The sequence below is a fragment of the Temnothorax longispinosus genome, chromosome 3 (assembly GCF_030848805.1).
Source record: "Temnothorax longispinosus isolate EJ_2023e chromosome 3, Tlon_JGU_v1, whole genome shotgun sequence".
Taxonomy (NCBI): Eukaryota; Metazoa; Arthropoda; class Insecta; order Hymenoptera; family Formicidae; genus Temnothorax; species Temnothorax longispinosus.
The window spans coordinates 16,451,307-16,467,548 of record NC_092360.1 but is presented as its reverse complement, the minus strand read 5'-3'; the positions used below and the strand labels follow the sequence as shown (position 1 = coordinate 16,467,548).

General features: G+C 33.0%; 1 protein-coding gene across 1 annotated transcript; it reads left to right on the top strand.

Annotated features, from left to right (window-relative positions):
- Positions 1–10,201: 10,201 nt before the first annotated feature.
- Positions 10,202–11,290, top strand: LOC139810737 (uncharacterized). Its single transcript, XM_071774551.1, has 3 exons — positions 10,202–10,683; positions 10,767–10,870; positions 10,980–11,290. The coding sequence occupies exons 1-3, from the start codon at positions 10,554–10,556 to the stop codon at positions 11,064–11,066; spliced, it is 321 nt and encodes a 106-aa protein (XP_071630652.1). The 5' UTR covers positions 10,202–10,553; the 3' UTR covers positions 11,067–11,290.
- The last annotated feature ends 4,952 nt before the right edge of the window (positions 11,291–16,242 follow it).

Below are 16,242 nucleotides of genomic sequence, written 5' to 3'. Positions count from 1 at the left end.
GCTTGGTTGTTTTTTATTAGCATTATTCCATATACTTGAAATGTAATTTGCTCGACAAAATTGTTGGAAAAGCTCACTTTTACATGGTGGTAGATTGCTCGCATCAAAGTTTTTTATATTTTTGGGGTTAAATTCTTCATTTATAGTACATCAGAAACGGTGTAGTTATTTATGAACAGCTGAAGCCTGGCAGCATCCACGTCAAGTGTTCCAGTAACATTATAAATGTCGCAGATGAAATTCTGTATTTTGTTGAACATATCTTGTTGTATATCGTGATTTGTAAATGACTCTGGTTCGCCGATATATAAATATACTTCGCCTGATATATAAATATATTTTAAATATAATATATATTTTAAGAACACATTTTATTATTTTGGAAGACGTAACTACATAAAAAAAAGTAATATGCAATTTTATGACTGTAACAAAAAAATTTTTCTGCACTATTATAAATAAAGATGTTAAAAAAGTTCATTCGTAAAAGAAAAATATAAAAAAAGTAAAAAAAGATAGAGACGCTGTTGTACCCGCGGCTAAACGCCAAAATGATAGCGTCGCACAAACAATTGTGAATCGAATTTTCACGCGCGTAACTATAAACTTAGCTATGCGTGCTAAGTGTTGTAGCTTGTATAACACGTTTATAACACATTCCATAGTGTCTGTACATGGTAAGATATTTAGGTACGGCTGTAACCTTTTTAGTTGCTTGTGCTAAATTACGCTTTCTATTTCAGCTAATAAATTTTTACATAGCAGCTAAAAACTTTTTCCTATAATAGCCAGAGTTTAGCCATGATACTAAGGTGGTAGCTCCTAGAGCTAAGTTGATTCAGCTATTGAAATATATTTTCCTCGCCTAAATGCATCTTTAGTGTTCTTCAATTTTGCGAATCTGCAAGGTTAGAAGGTTATATGTCTTTATTGGTACACACAATCAATATAGAAGTAGTATCAATGTTTCAGCGGTTGAACGATATGCTTCGTAGTTAAAATAATTCAAATTACAAAATTATAGCCGTTGAATTACGAGCAACAAATTACTTGAATCGCTTGTTTTAGTAACATGTGAAATTGTATCTTAATAGTAAAGAAATGAAATTACAAATACAATATTAATATGACATAAAGACACATAACAGAGTGATTGCGAGTAAATTACCTGATTGAATAACGTATTTTTTATATTTAATGAATTTTTAATTTAGTCGAGATAGGATTGGAAATCGAAAAAAATCCTGGACACGATTTTTTTTTGTATGTTTCGAAGGGTCATAAGTAATCTAAATTCGGATTTTTTATTAGAAAGGTGATTTCGTTTCTTGTTAAATATCTCACTTATTTTCAACTTCAGACTGAAAGTGATAATAACCAAACTTGTGAAAAATTAAATTCTCTACAATTTTTGTTCTTATCTTTTTTTAAACTAGGATCGATATTTTCGAACTTAAACACAAAAGTGGGGAGTGAAATTTTTTTATTGCATTACCTCGTTTTTAGGGTTGATATTTTCGAACAGACCATCCGAAACATACAAAAAAAAATTGCGTACAGAATTTTTTGCATTTTCAGCGACTTTTTCTGTCTATCTCAACTAGACTATTTATGGAATATGATACAATTAATTAAAAAATAAATTATTTTTATGCAAATCAAACAGAATTAGCACGAGAGATAGAAAAACGGCAGATAAAAAATAACTAAAAATAAAGAAAACCAAAAAGAGAGTGAAAAGGCGAGCTGGCATAAGAAAAAAAAATAATATTTGGTAGATTGGAAGAAAAAACAACTAAAAGACTATTAAAATGCCAAAATTAAAGAAAAAAAGTGTAAATTTCAAAAATAATAATAATAAACTTTTGATGCGTAAATTACGATCTGATAAAAAATATAAAGAAAAAGAACAAAAGAAAAATATCAAAAAAAGAAACATGAAACGAAAATGTGAATGTGATTGTTTTTTGACTGATAAAAACGATACGCAAAATGTTATTAATAAAAAAACAATAAATGACAGTGATATTAATGATATAAAGAAGGATGAAACTGCAAATACGATAAAAGAAAATATACAACAACAAAGTAAAGAAAGAGAAAAAACAGTAGAACGCGTAAAAAGAATACAAATGGATCCTTCGTCATACAAGGAAACTGAAAGACAAAAAAACAGACAACGCATGGCGCAAATACGTCAAGATCCTATGTATAAACAGAAAGAGACTGGAATCAGCAAAGAATAATAAATAAACGTCAAAATCAAGTGTTTAAAGAAGCAGAAAGAGATAAAAATCTACAAAGAATAAAAATTATTCGAGAAAAACCATTATACAAAGAGTCAAAGAAGGAGAAAAATGTAGAAAGAATAAAAGTTATTCGAGAAAAACCATTATACAAAGAGTCAGAGAAGAAGAAAAATGTAGAAAGAATAAAAGTCATTCGAGAAAAACCATTATATAGAAAATCAGAAAAGGAGAAAAATGTAGAAAGAATAAAAGTCATTCGAAAAGAACAATTATATAGAAAATCAGAAAAGGAGAAAAATGTAGGAAGAATGAAAGTTATTCGAAAAGAACAATTATATAAAGAATCAGAGAAAGAGAAAAATGTAGAAAGAATGAAAGTCAAAAGGAAAGATACAAGTTACCAGATAAATGAACAAATCAAAAATAGAGATAGAATACAAGCTTTGCGCACGTTACGGGAAGATCTTAACTACAACGCAATTGAAAGAATTTTTAATATTGAAAGTAAAAGATTATTAAGATTAGATGATTTTTTCAAACATAGAGAAAACTACAGCAATTCTGTTCGGAACAAAATAAATAGTGGCATTAAAGATACTGAATATTATCATAATGTATTGATAATTAAATTTAAGAAAAAAAAACAGAAAATTTGGACCAGATATAGTATGTGTTGTGAAAATTTGTTTTTTTTTTTTTTTTTTTTAATCTGTAGAGCATTTTAGTATTATCAAAATACGAAATAAGTTGATTGGCACATGGGTGGATATTGATGAATTTATTAATAAAATTATCAATAACTCATCGGAATATATGTGTAAGACTTGTAAAAAATATATCACATTAGGACAGCTTCCAAAAACAACAGCAAACGAAAATTTAAAGTTCAATAATATGCCAAAGGTCGTAACAGATTTGACAGCGGTTGAAGAAGAATGGTATCACCATATATACCATTCATGCAAATAAAAGCATTACAACCGTTTGCTATTAACCCACAATTATCATTAAAAGGAAGTATTGTTAATATTCCGGTTGAAATCAATGAGATGATAAATATTTTACCTAGAAGTTTCGACGAAATGTCGACTATACAAATTAAGCTAAAAAAGAACCTGGAACACAAGTCTGATTATATGTATGAAACCATAAAACCAGCTAAAATTTGTGAAGCTTTGGAATATTTACAACATACTCCTTTGTATATAAAAAACAATATAAAAATTGACGATGAATTCTTTAAAAAATATAACAAAAATTTTAATACAGAATTGGATTTTATTGTAGATAATAATGATAAGTGCAATAGCTGCACAAATACAATAAATCGATTAAATTTAGAAGAACACAACGATAATTCAGATTCTGAAGAATCGGTTTTTTTTCGAACCAATTGACGAAGTTCTAATTATAAATAGGAATAAAGAAATATCTGAAGATATAGCAATTATAGCACCGGGACAAAACAAATTTCCAGTACCTTGGCATTTAACGAAAAATATTGATGAATTATGCTTTACAAAAATTTATGGAAGAGAAATTCTGGATAAAAAAAAATTGTCATACTCTGAAAGAATTAAATTTGAAGCCAGACAGAGATAGAAGATCGTGTCAGCCTACAAGGATTTTATTTATGGCTAAACAAAAATTGGAAAGATCAGTAATGTCAAATTTAAATATTTGCTTAAGAAGAGTTAAAAGAAATGAAAACTTAACTGCTAAAAAAATTAAAGATCAGAATTTTTTAAATGATTCTATCCGTCATGACGATGGATATAGATTTTTGAGACAAGTGAGGTCGTCACCATCATGTTGGGAAAGCAAGAAGAAGCATTTACTTGGCATGATGAGACAATGTAGAGTTCCAACATTGTTTATTACTTTTTCTGCATGTGAACACAAAAATCCTGATTTATTAAAAATTTTATACAAATTACAAGAAAATAAAAACATCAGCATTCATGATGCTATGGATATGGCAGAGAAAACTAAGTTGATTAGAGAAGATCCGGTAACGTGTGTACGATATATAGAAGAAAGATTCAATCAGATTATGACGATATTGCAAAATGAACATGGTCCATTTGGAGAAAATTACGTTGTAGATTACTTTCAGAGGAGAGAATTCCAAACTAGAGGATCAGTTCATACGCATAATTTTTTATATTGCAAAAATGCTCCAATTTATAATGAAGAAAATGATGACGAAAATGAAAAATTAATAAAGTGGATTAATAAAATTATAACTTGTCACTACGACGATAAAAATCCAATAATACGTTTGCAGATGCATCGACATAAGCCGACATGTTATAAAGGTAGAAGAAATAAATATTTGTGTAGGTTTAACTTTCCGATGTTTGTTATGAAAAATACGTTGATCCTTAAACCCTTAGAAGAAAAGGAGAAGACTAAAAATTATGAATCAAATGTAAAAAAAATTAAAGAGATGATGCAAAAATTTTTTGAAACAAATATATACTAATCTCTTTCGAGGAAATGTTAGAACGTTTAGAAATGACCGAAAGAGATTACATTCAGGCAATCAGAAGCACTTTATCAAGAACTAAAATTTTCTTAAAAAGACAAAGCAACGAAGTTGCCATTAATGCATACAACAAAGTGATATTGACACTTCTTGAATCAAATATGGATATACAATTTGTTTTGGATCCCTATAGTTGTGCTTCGTATATGATCAATTATGTTACAAAAGTTGATGCAGGTCTATCACGATTATTAAGAGAAGCATCAAAAGATTTGGAAAATGGAAATTTAGATATTAGACGGAAGTTTAGAAAGATTGCTAACATTTTTATAAACGGTAATACTATGTCTGCACAAGAAGCAGTTTATCACGTTCTCGGTCTACCACTTTCATTGTGTAGTAGAGCTGTTATTTATATTAACACCTCTCCGCAAAAAGAGCGTGTACGAATGTTGAAAAACAAAAAATATTTAGAAAAAATTAGCGAGGATTCAACGGATATCTATTACAAAAACATTATCGAAAAGTACGAGAATCGAAATTATTCTAAATATCCTGAAGTTTGTCTTGCAGATTTTGCGGCGAACTTAGAACATAAAAATTATAAAAATGAAAGTGATAGCGATGATGATTATAGTGAAGACGGTGAAATTAAACAACGAAATAAATTGAAAATTATTAGATTTAATCGATATAAATTGCAACAAGATCAATATAATTATTTCAGAGAACAGGTTTTATTATTTTTACTATGGAAAAATGAATTAAACGATGTGGAGACACAAGATTGTGAGCGAATTTACATAGAAAATATTCAAAAAATAGAAGAGAATAGAAAGAAATACTCAGTTATAGGTGATGCAGAAATTAACGATGCATTAGATCAAGCACAAAAAAATCAGCAAGATATTGAAGATGAAGAAGTAGAATCTTTTATAAAAACAAATGTAGAAAAGGAGCAAGAGGTAGATATATTTACTCAAACTGGTATTGCTAATGGCTTAAATAAAAATAAAAGGAAAATAAGTAGTCCATCTAAAGTTACAAAAGAAGAAATGATGAATATACTTCGCGAATTAAATGATGAACAACGAGAAATTACAATGCATGTTTTACATTGTTTCAAGAATGGAAAGTTACCAATTAGACTATTTTTAAGCGGATCTGCTGGTGTGGGAAAAAGCAAAATGATTAATGCGATTTATCAGGTATTGCTGCATTACTTTGATGATATGCCTGGTGAAAATAATAATAAAGTGAAAGTATTATTATGTGCACCCTCTGGCAAAGCAGCATTTTTAATAGGTGGAGTAACGTTACACACAGCTTTTGCTTTGCCAGTAACACAATACGGAGGACAAATGCCAGAATTGTCAGAAGATGTGGCTAATACTATACGAGAGAATTTATTTGGATTAAAATTATTAATTATAGACGAAATATCGATGGTGGGTAGTACGATGTTTAGTCGAATTGATACACGATTAAGACAAATAATGGGTCAAGACAGAAGCTTTGGTGGAGTTTCTGTTTTGATGGTAGGAGATCTTTATCAATTACCACCGGTTATGGATACTTCGATATATCTCCCACCTAAATCAAGCATGTTAAGCGTTTTTTTTTTTTTTTTCAGAAAATGTATTATGGAGCGAATTTGAATTATTTGAATTAACGGAAATAATGAGACAAAAAAAAGATAAAAATTTTATTGAAACACTTAACAATCTTGCGAGAGGAACAATGTCTGAAAACAATATTGATCTAATAAGATCAAGAGAAACGACAGAAGATAACATCTCTATAGACGCCGTAAGGTTATATGCTGACAATCGTTCGGTGGATATTTATAATAAATTGAAGATAGATTTAAAAGATGGAATCGCTTATGAATTTAAAGCAATAGACTCAATTTTAGGAAAAGTAAATAGTAAAACAAGAAATAAACTGCTAACATCATTAAAAAATAAAAAAAGAACAGAATGCAGTGGTTTAGATTCTAAAATCACATTAAAAATTGGAATCAACTATATGATAACCAATAATGTAGATATTGCAGATGGCCTAGTTAATGGAGCCTGTGGAATTTTGAAGAAAATACTTTGTAATTGGAAATAAAAAAACTTAAACAAGAGAAAATTCTTGAATTAGCGTACTCAAAAGTTATAAAAAAAAATATAATAAAAATTATATACCAGAACGTACAATCTTTGAATAAAAATATTACTAATATAAATTGTGATAAATGGTATAAACAAACTGACCTCTTAATTTTTTCAGAAACACAAACAATAGCAAATGATAATTTTACATTAGAAGGATTTAATATTATTTTCCGTTTAGATAATTATGATAAACGATCAACAAGAGGAATAATATGTTTTATAAAAAAAGAACTGAACGGAAATATTAATGGACATATACAAAAAGATAAAACAATAAATGGACATCGACATATTGATTTAATACTTCTAACTGCAAATGAAGTACAAATCATTACAGGTTATAAGTCACCATCAGTAACTAATACAGCATTTACCTATGAATTAAGTAATATTTTGAGCAAATCATTAGGTAATGAAAAGATTGTAATAGGTGATTTTAACTACGATTCGTATAATGATGGAGGATTTTTGAAAAAACATTTAGAAAAATTAAATTTTAAACGTGCTCTTTCAACACACGTTTTAACTACAAATTTTAATACGCAAATCGATGTAATATTTATATCTGATCGAATACTTAATTACACTGCTGGAGTATACGAAACTTTTTTCTCAGACCATAAACCTATTATTATTGGATTAAACGAGCAAAGTGAGATATCAATAACAAGTGTGAAGACTTTATTTGAAGAAATTTTTTTTTCTAATAAGGATAATGAATATAATTCAGAAAAACTGTCAATCAACATTAATAAGTCTTCACATACTAGAGAAAAAAATAAGAATGTACCAAAAAAATGTATAATATTAAATGATAAAATTGAAAATAATGATTTTAACATAAATAATCTTATTTATCCACTGCCACAAACAATTGAAGAGAACGTGTTAAAAGAAAATTCGTGGTTAGATGATCGACCTTTAAATGAAATTATGATGATAATAGAAAGATATACTACATTTTCTCGTGTTGATGTTCTTTTCATAATGAATTTACATTGGATTGAACCGATCTTTACTTCCGATGTTCAGATTGTCGGAGGTCAGCATTGTGATAACCACTGGCACTGTATTTACTATGATAGTTTAATGCTTCATACATATGATAGTTTGTATTTTGATACTCATTCTTATTACGATCTAACATTATTTGAACAAAAATACATTGAAAAACGATACCCTAATCTGAAACAAAATAATATAATATTTGAAAAAGTAACCAAGCAGCCAGATCTTGCGTCATATGGAATATTTGCAGCCGCATTTGCAGTATCAATAGCATTGGGAGAAAATCCTTCAAATAAAAAATATTCAACAGATATGCCAAAAATGCGTAGACATTGTCTGAGAATCATAGAAGAAAAAATATTATTACCCTTCCCGGAAGAATAAAAACAACGACAATTACATAATGATAATATTTATATTGCATATTTACACTGCACTGCATATTTAAACTGTAAATACCATTGAAATTAACAGTGAAAAAAAAATTAGCCACAATAATGTCTACAGGACAGAAAATAAAATCTAAAATCTCTTCTTTCTTCAAGAAAGGGAAACAAAGACCACTTAATATATTAAAGAAAAAATATGAGTATCAACAAGTTTTTATGGAATTCGGCAAACCAGAGTCATTTACAAATCACATATACAACAAGATATGTTCAACAAAATACAGAATTTCATCTGCGACATTTACAATGTTACTGTAACACTTGACGTGGATGCTGCCAGGCTTCAGCTGTTCATAAATAACTACAACGTTTCTGATGTAAATGAAGAATTTAACCCCAAAAATATAAAAAACTTTGATGCAAGCAATCTACCACCATGTAAAAGTGAGTTTTTCCAACAATTTTGTCGAGCAAATTACATTTCAAGTATATGGAATAATGCTAATAAAAAACAACCAAGCATTTTCACTCCTGAGAACAATGGCTGGACATTGGAAGAAAACCAGTACCATTTTCACTGGTTTGATGGTGACCAATTACCGGGTTTTGTCAGTGAATCGCTTCAGAAAAACAGGTATTTTACATTAACTTTAAATTTTGAATTTATTATATTCTTAGTTGTTTGTTTTCTAATTTGTTTATTTGTTTTTACAGAAGAAGCTGCTAGCGACGATAATGATAAAGATGATGATGATGATGATGACTTGAATATAGAGTATCATGATTGGCTTGATGATGAAGTTTTTAATGACCCTAACGATGATGACCAGGACGATTAAGGGGCAGTAAAATACTTTTAAATGAATAATTATTGATAATTAACTTATTATTCACAAAAAAATCAGTTTACATAGATATCTCACTCGCTCTAAAACGCGTGCATAGTACCCTCGCGCTCATACTCACGGCTGAATGTTTTTGGTGTTTGGGAGGATGTTTGGCCCTTATTTTTTTTTTACTACCGCAAATTGATGACTACTATCGTCTTCCCTATTAAACAACAAACAAAATTATCTATTATAAAGTTTTCTAAGAACATTCTGGAAATATTATACACGTGGTACAAGTTTGGGGTAACGTATTACCCCAGTAAGTCATTCAGGTATGAGAAAAATAAGTGAGTCTGTCTAGGGTTATTATTGCGTACAAATAATGTACATTGATTTCTATTTATTAATTTCGGTTAATATATTTGTATTTTTTTAATAGAAAAATTTAAGATATTTATTTAAGTAGTATATATATTATTTCAATAAATAGTATATTTAGTATATGTAGTATAAACAGTATAAATAGTATTATGTAGTATAAGTAATATAAATAGTATATATTATTTCAATAAATGAATGTATATATATTTATAGACTAGATAAAAAAATATTTATACATACGTTTTTTTAATTATAATAACATTATTATTATAAATATTTACTCTACATGTTATTTGCTTCATTATTTAGATTCTCTCAACATTTTATCTCATTTGTGTATTTTTTTTTATCGCAAAGATGTACATTATATATTATATATATTATATTTTATATATATAAGTGCATATATTATTTTTTATATTAATCGATGTTCATATAATTTTATGTTTTTTTACATTATTTTCTGACATATTTTTTATTGTCTATAAAGTATACTATGTGATTAGCTAATTGTTTACATTATTTTTATTTTGGGACGAGGTAAAAATTACAAAAGTGAAGAAATTCACTAGAGAATCTACAATTTTATTTGTCGAAATCTAGTAAATCTGTTCACTTTTGTAATTTTCACCTCGTCCCAAGATACAGAATCGACCCCCAGTAGTATGTGATCTGTTCTTTTAGCTTTTGCACTATTTATCTTTCCTCTTTCTCTCTCCTCGTTAGAGAGAAAAAAAGGTAAGATGAACGGTGCAAGAAATTCCGCTAAAAAGAGCAGATCTTTGATTGGTTATCTACTTAGCTCGCGCATGTGCAGTTGAATTTCGTACACTCTGACATCAAAGGTGCCGACAGGGAGTTGCGCTACTGTATATACTGTGCCAGCGGGCTGCATCGGTGTCTGCTGTGACAACAGGATCGCCTCTGCCACTGCCTCGTGGATAGGTGAAAGGATCTGTGTGCTCGCGATTGATTCGAAACTACAGTCCTCCACGTTGTCAGCCGCCTGGTTGGTCCTCTCGATTCGTTCGCCTGACGGGTCCGCCATGCCCCGCGCTCGATCTGACGCTTGGGCCGCTACGATTGGCCGGCACTCACCGTCGCTGCGTACAAAGCTCGACGATGGAATCGATGGCCTAGCCACCGGTTCCATAATAACCTCTATTTTACCTTTGTGTAATTATCGATGTATATACATGTACGTATATAAATACATGTGCAAATATTGTATGCATTATATATATAACATTTTTTTGCAGCAATACCGATGCCGCTCATTCCTGGCCACTTGCCAGGAAATTTTGTGCCTGTTCCTGGCCATATGCCGGTGCCCCGCATAATTTTTGTGCAAGCATTTCCAGCTGTAAGTATTTTTAGAAAATAAATATATTTAGAGAGAGAGAGAGAGAGAGAGAGAGAGAGAGAGAAAGAGAGAATTAATTTTACTATTTGAAAATAATTTATTTTTTTAGGCTCATCAAACGGATCGTCGTCGGCGTTATCGCCAACGTCGTCGTGAGCGGCGGCAACAGCAACAGCAACAGCAACAGCAACAGTAACAGCAACAGGTGCAAGTGCCTCCGCTACCACCGCCGCCGCAACCACAATGTCCGCCGCCCCCGCCGTTACCACAATGTCCGCCGCCACCACCACAATTTTCACCGCTGCCGCCACAATTTCCACCGCCGCCGCCACATTTTCAAAATAGGGGTTGAGGGAAAGAAAGGGGCAAAGAGGTCGAGGTGGAAAACGAGGAAAAATTTATGAATTCCATTTCCACTAATATTATTACTTACAACTTACTATTACTTAAGTATTAATACTTACATAACTACTTAATACTTACATATTACTTAATACTTACATAACATGTAAAATGTTTTGATATAAAATATATATAGGTATATAAAAAATTGATTTTTTTATTTTGTTATTAATTTTTAATTATACATATACTACGTTTACGCGAGCGTTACTTCTGTAGTAACTTATGATAATTCCTTCGCGTAAACGGGATTTTCTTTCGCGTAAACGGGATTTTGTAGTAACTTACGATAAATTTACTCCGCGTAAACGAGTGAATTATCGTAAGTTACTACAGAAGTAACGCTCGCGTAAACGTAGTAATTCACACACACAAATAGATTCTTCTTATTTTTCAAAATTGTCTTTATTTTTGTTCTTTCTTTACATATGCATACATATATAAAAAAAATAATAATAATATAATAGCCGTGTTCGCGAAATCGCTGATTAATCCCGGCGATGGGAGCGGGATGAGAAGGATGTTAATTAATTATTCTATAATATAAAATGTAACTCAGAACACAGTCTGAGCCGTCTTTAATTCGAGAATAGATATATACAGTCTGACCTGAGAGTGGTGGGCAGTTTTTCGGAGTTCACTAAACATAAGAAGTCTTTGTATAAGAAGTCTTTGTATATCGTTCGTGAGTGGGCGAGGCAGTTATATTAATTGCCCTCCTCGTGATGATTAGCCCGTGAGCCGGTAAGACACGTGGCGGTAGGCACTCGCGCACATGTGAGCCTGAGTCGTCGTGTTGATGTACCCGAGTAGAGCTGGATGAGCGGTCGTTTTACATGTTAATGCAGTATCTCGGCAGCTATAATCACTGCGGTGGGCACTTCAATGTGTAGTCACAATCAAAAATGCACAGAGCACACGTCGTGCGTCTGATCACTGCGCGGCCATTTGTACGACTCTGAATATCGCGAGGAAGACGTTGGCGATGAGCGCGCCCGTGCGTGCGCCAGTTGTCGCGGTGATCGGGCGTCGATACCCAATCGATGCTGCCATCTGATCGGACGGCGCAACGTTAACGGAATCTCGAACAAGCCGGTATTTGCTGACATTATCTCTCAATATTTGCATCCGTGTGCTCACGTATTAGTGTTTGTACTTTGTACATGGACTCTACTATGCGATGTAAGAGAGACAAAGATGGAATGATCTCTTCTTGTGAAGCAGTCAGTATGTTACCACGAAAATTTCCCCAGCTTTTTAGATCTAGTGAGAACCGTATCGGATTCGTAATATCCATATTTCTCATAAAATAAGTTACATAGATTCGCGGATTTTTTTTAAATATATTCTGTATATAATAATGCAGGGAGCTAAAGCCCGATTTTGCATTTTTGCTCTTAAAAATTTATAATAAATAAAATACGGATTCGCGGCTAACCCAACCTAACCCGTTGCTAGCTGCCCATTCCCCCAGTTTATTAAAAATTTTTATTTTTACCTTTTTTCATAAAATAGCTCTTTATCTCCCTACAGATGAGCTTACTGATTAAGAATATCTTAAATGGAATAAGATTCATTCGGTATTTTAGCTAAAATACGGTTATTACGAATTCGTAATTACAGGCCGGCCGATAGGCGTCTTTACCGTGTCTCCTGCCGACCCTTAACTTAGGGTCGGACCTCGTGCGATTTTGAGAGGTGGAAGGGATTTGAGAGCGAGGTCTTATTTAAAATAAAGAAACACTGAGTTTATCTTAGAAATAAATAAAACATTTATTACAAATTAACATAGAATTTACTAATAACATTGAGTAAAAAGAATTAGGCAATCGTACAAATAATAAATAAATCCAGATGAAGGGTAAATGTATGAAATGTAGGTGTAACATGTGTGTGTACTTCTCGCGGGTGTTACAAGAGTGCCGGGGTGATCGGGCAGGATTTTAAGGAGAAACCTATTTTGAAAATGGACATCTTGCCCGCTATTATTACAATCGAGATCAGAATTGAATTACATATATCTTTAGCTAAGTGTACGTGTGGTGTATATGCGTATTTGAAACTAAATTAAGTCGCAATTAAAAATAAAATATAAAGAGATGTTCGCGGGGTAAAAACAGAGACAAGAATTAATGCATGGAAAATAAGTATACCGCCATTGAAATAAGGTTCAGGTTATTTAAGGTTTTAGGACGTTTGATTTTATTGATTCCATAACCAGCCTGTTCCGTCGATTCCTTTTGTGTTTCGCGGCGTTTCGCGACTTCTTGCGGGTGGGACCGCCCGAATCCACTACAGGTTAGCGGATTGTTAAATATTAAAGTCCACTAACTGCGGGAAAGTTACCTCAGGTTTTGGAGATTAAAGAAATCAAAAGAATACCCTGAGTCCACTGACGAGTCAGCTAACTCGAACTAATAGAGAAGGAGTATTCCAAGTCCACCGATAAATCGGCTAATCCGGAATAAGAAGGGAATACCCCGAGTCCACCGCCGAGTCAGTTAACCCCAAATAATCAAGAGATCATTGCGAATCCACCGATAAATCGGCTAATCCGGGACAACGAAAGGGATACCTTGAGTCCACCGATAAATCGTCTAATCCGAGACAAACGAAAGGGATACCTCGTGTCCGCCGATAAATAATAATGATAATAAGACTTACTACTTGTTGATGTGTTACGTTCAATCTGGCTGGATCTTTTCGGGCCCTGTGGATAGGCTCTCGTCGATACTCAATGAGTTTAGGTTCGCGCACAGAATTTAACTTAACTCAAGATCGGGTTTGAATGTGATACTGTTCGTAAAATGGAAGAGGAGGGAAGTAAATTGAACTGAAGAAATGAACCGGAGGGATGAGATTTTTATCTAAGAGATGAACCAGGGTGAAGAGATGAACTGTCTGAAGAGGAGCTGAACTAAGAGAGGAAGTCCCGTGATGTCGCAATTTATATAGGAAGGTTTAAGGAATGGAAGGGATGGATTTCGCTGAGAGAAGTGTTTTGTTTTGGGAATTTCTGGTTGGCGGGATGTTTCTAATTTTTGTTTAAAGAATTTCTTATTGGGTGAGATGTTTCTCACCCAAGAGGTAGATTCTTAAGTTTTCGTTTATCCTAGAAAACTAGAGACGGTTATCGATATTTCCAGTTTTCCATTGGTGAGTCCCCTCGTAAAGCCCCCACTGTCTTATTGGGGGTGTACCCATCGCTTCTTCCAGTGACGTATTTTGTTTTTCGGCTATCGCCGATTTCTCTTTTATTAGGGTTCTGTTTTAGACCCCGTTTCTGTTTGTCGGAATATTGCGCGAGCAATTTTGAGCTAGTCGCGCGATGCAATAAAGATCCTAAGCAAACTCCGTCTGGGATTAAGGAGGTTCTACAGATAATAGATGTATCTAAAAATTGGAAAAAATTTCATGGACGTATAAATTGAGATGCGAGAAAAGTGCTCGAAAAATGTTAGCATCGGTTATCGTGTAAAAATTTGCAAAAATGAATTTTGAAATCACAGTTTTTAACGAGCTCTTATGGCAGAGGGGCTCTTGGAGACAGGAAACGAGATATTAATTATATAAAGGCGACCTACCAGAGATTAAAAAAACGGAGCTCTTATAAATCTTAATCTAAGCTTTTCAGAAATGTCGAGAAAAACAAGGGTTATCGCGTAAAATTTTGTGATATTGGCTATTGAAACAGGCTGTTGTGCCGTACCTCTGATTCGAGGGGTCGGCACTGAGTTCTTTTAGATCCGCCGGGAGGAAGGAAGAATAACGTTGCCAGAGTTTTTGTCCAACGATATTTTAATAAAAGACCTTTTTAACTTGATACACTAGTTTCGTTAATTTCGTTGCCCTGACTCGCGGGCGTTCACAATAGGATAGGTTACGTTGGTCGTGCGCGATTAGCCTTACGTTCTAGACTGCCCGCCGCTTCTCGGAAGGGCGGGCTTTTTATCTCTTCGCGTATTACTTCCGCGATGCTGACTTAGCTGTCAGCGCTTTTGCTTCCGGGTGAGCGACCTGGAAGCCGCTTGCGACACCCGGAATTCCACCTCAGGTGAGTTTGGCAATATTCGGGATGTGCGCTGACAGCTATGTGTCGCAATTCGGGCACGGCGACTTTCGCCTCACAACATCCCTTCCCCCTGGGGAAAAGAAAAACTGAGATTTCAAATTGAAGTTTTTCGCATTTATTGACATATGTGTTAAAAATAATTTTTTTTTTTTTTTCGTTATTATTATTATCTTGTTATGATTTTCGTTGTGTGAGGAAGTCGCGTCGCGTACTCTTGTTCGTTTTCCTTTTCGCTATCCATGTTATCGCGACTATGATCCTTGTTATTATTATGATTAAAGATAGGGATCCTACGGGGTACATTATGTATTTATTTGATAAGAAACCGGCTTGGCTGTCTTCTACTTCTTGATTTATCTCGTTTAGGTTTAGGCTTAATTTTGTTAGTTCCCCGGGGTTTTTGATTACCGGTTCTATTTTTAATTCTGTCGCTATTTCGTTGTTGATTTTGGTATCTGTAGTTACTTGTTTGAAGGTTAAGTTAAATTGTGGTAGGTGCATTTGCACGTGCGTCGTGTGGTCTCGTTTTTTCGTTCGTAAAGTCAAGTCTGTCGTGGTTAGCTTGCAATTGTCAGTTAATTTGATTCTTCCCGTTCGATTAATGTCGATTTTATGTTCTCCTTGATTGTTGCATTGAATAGTTATACTCTGTTTGTACGGTGTGGAAAACAACCATACCTGTGGCTCCGCTAAGGTTATCCAGAATGTTACGGTTGAGAGAATGTGGCGACGCTCGCAATTGTCTTCTTCCGCTCTTATATATATCTGCACCTCGCAGGGTGCATGCGGCGTTATGAAGTATACCGGGTGATTCGTGTTACATACAAACGTTGTGCCGGAGTGTTTACATTTATTCAAATCATCTTCTTTTAGTGTTACATAATTTCGGTTTTCTTTA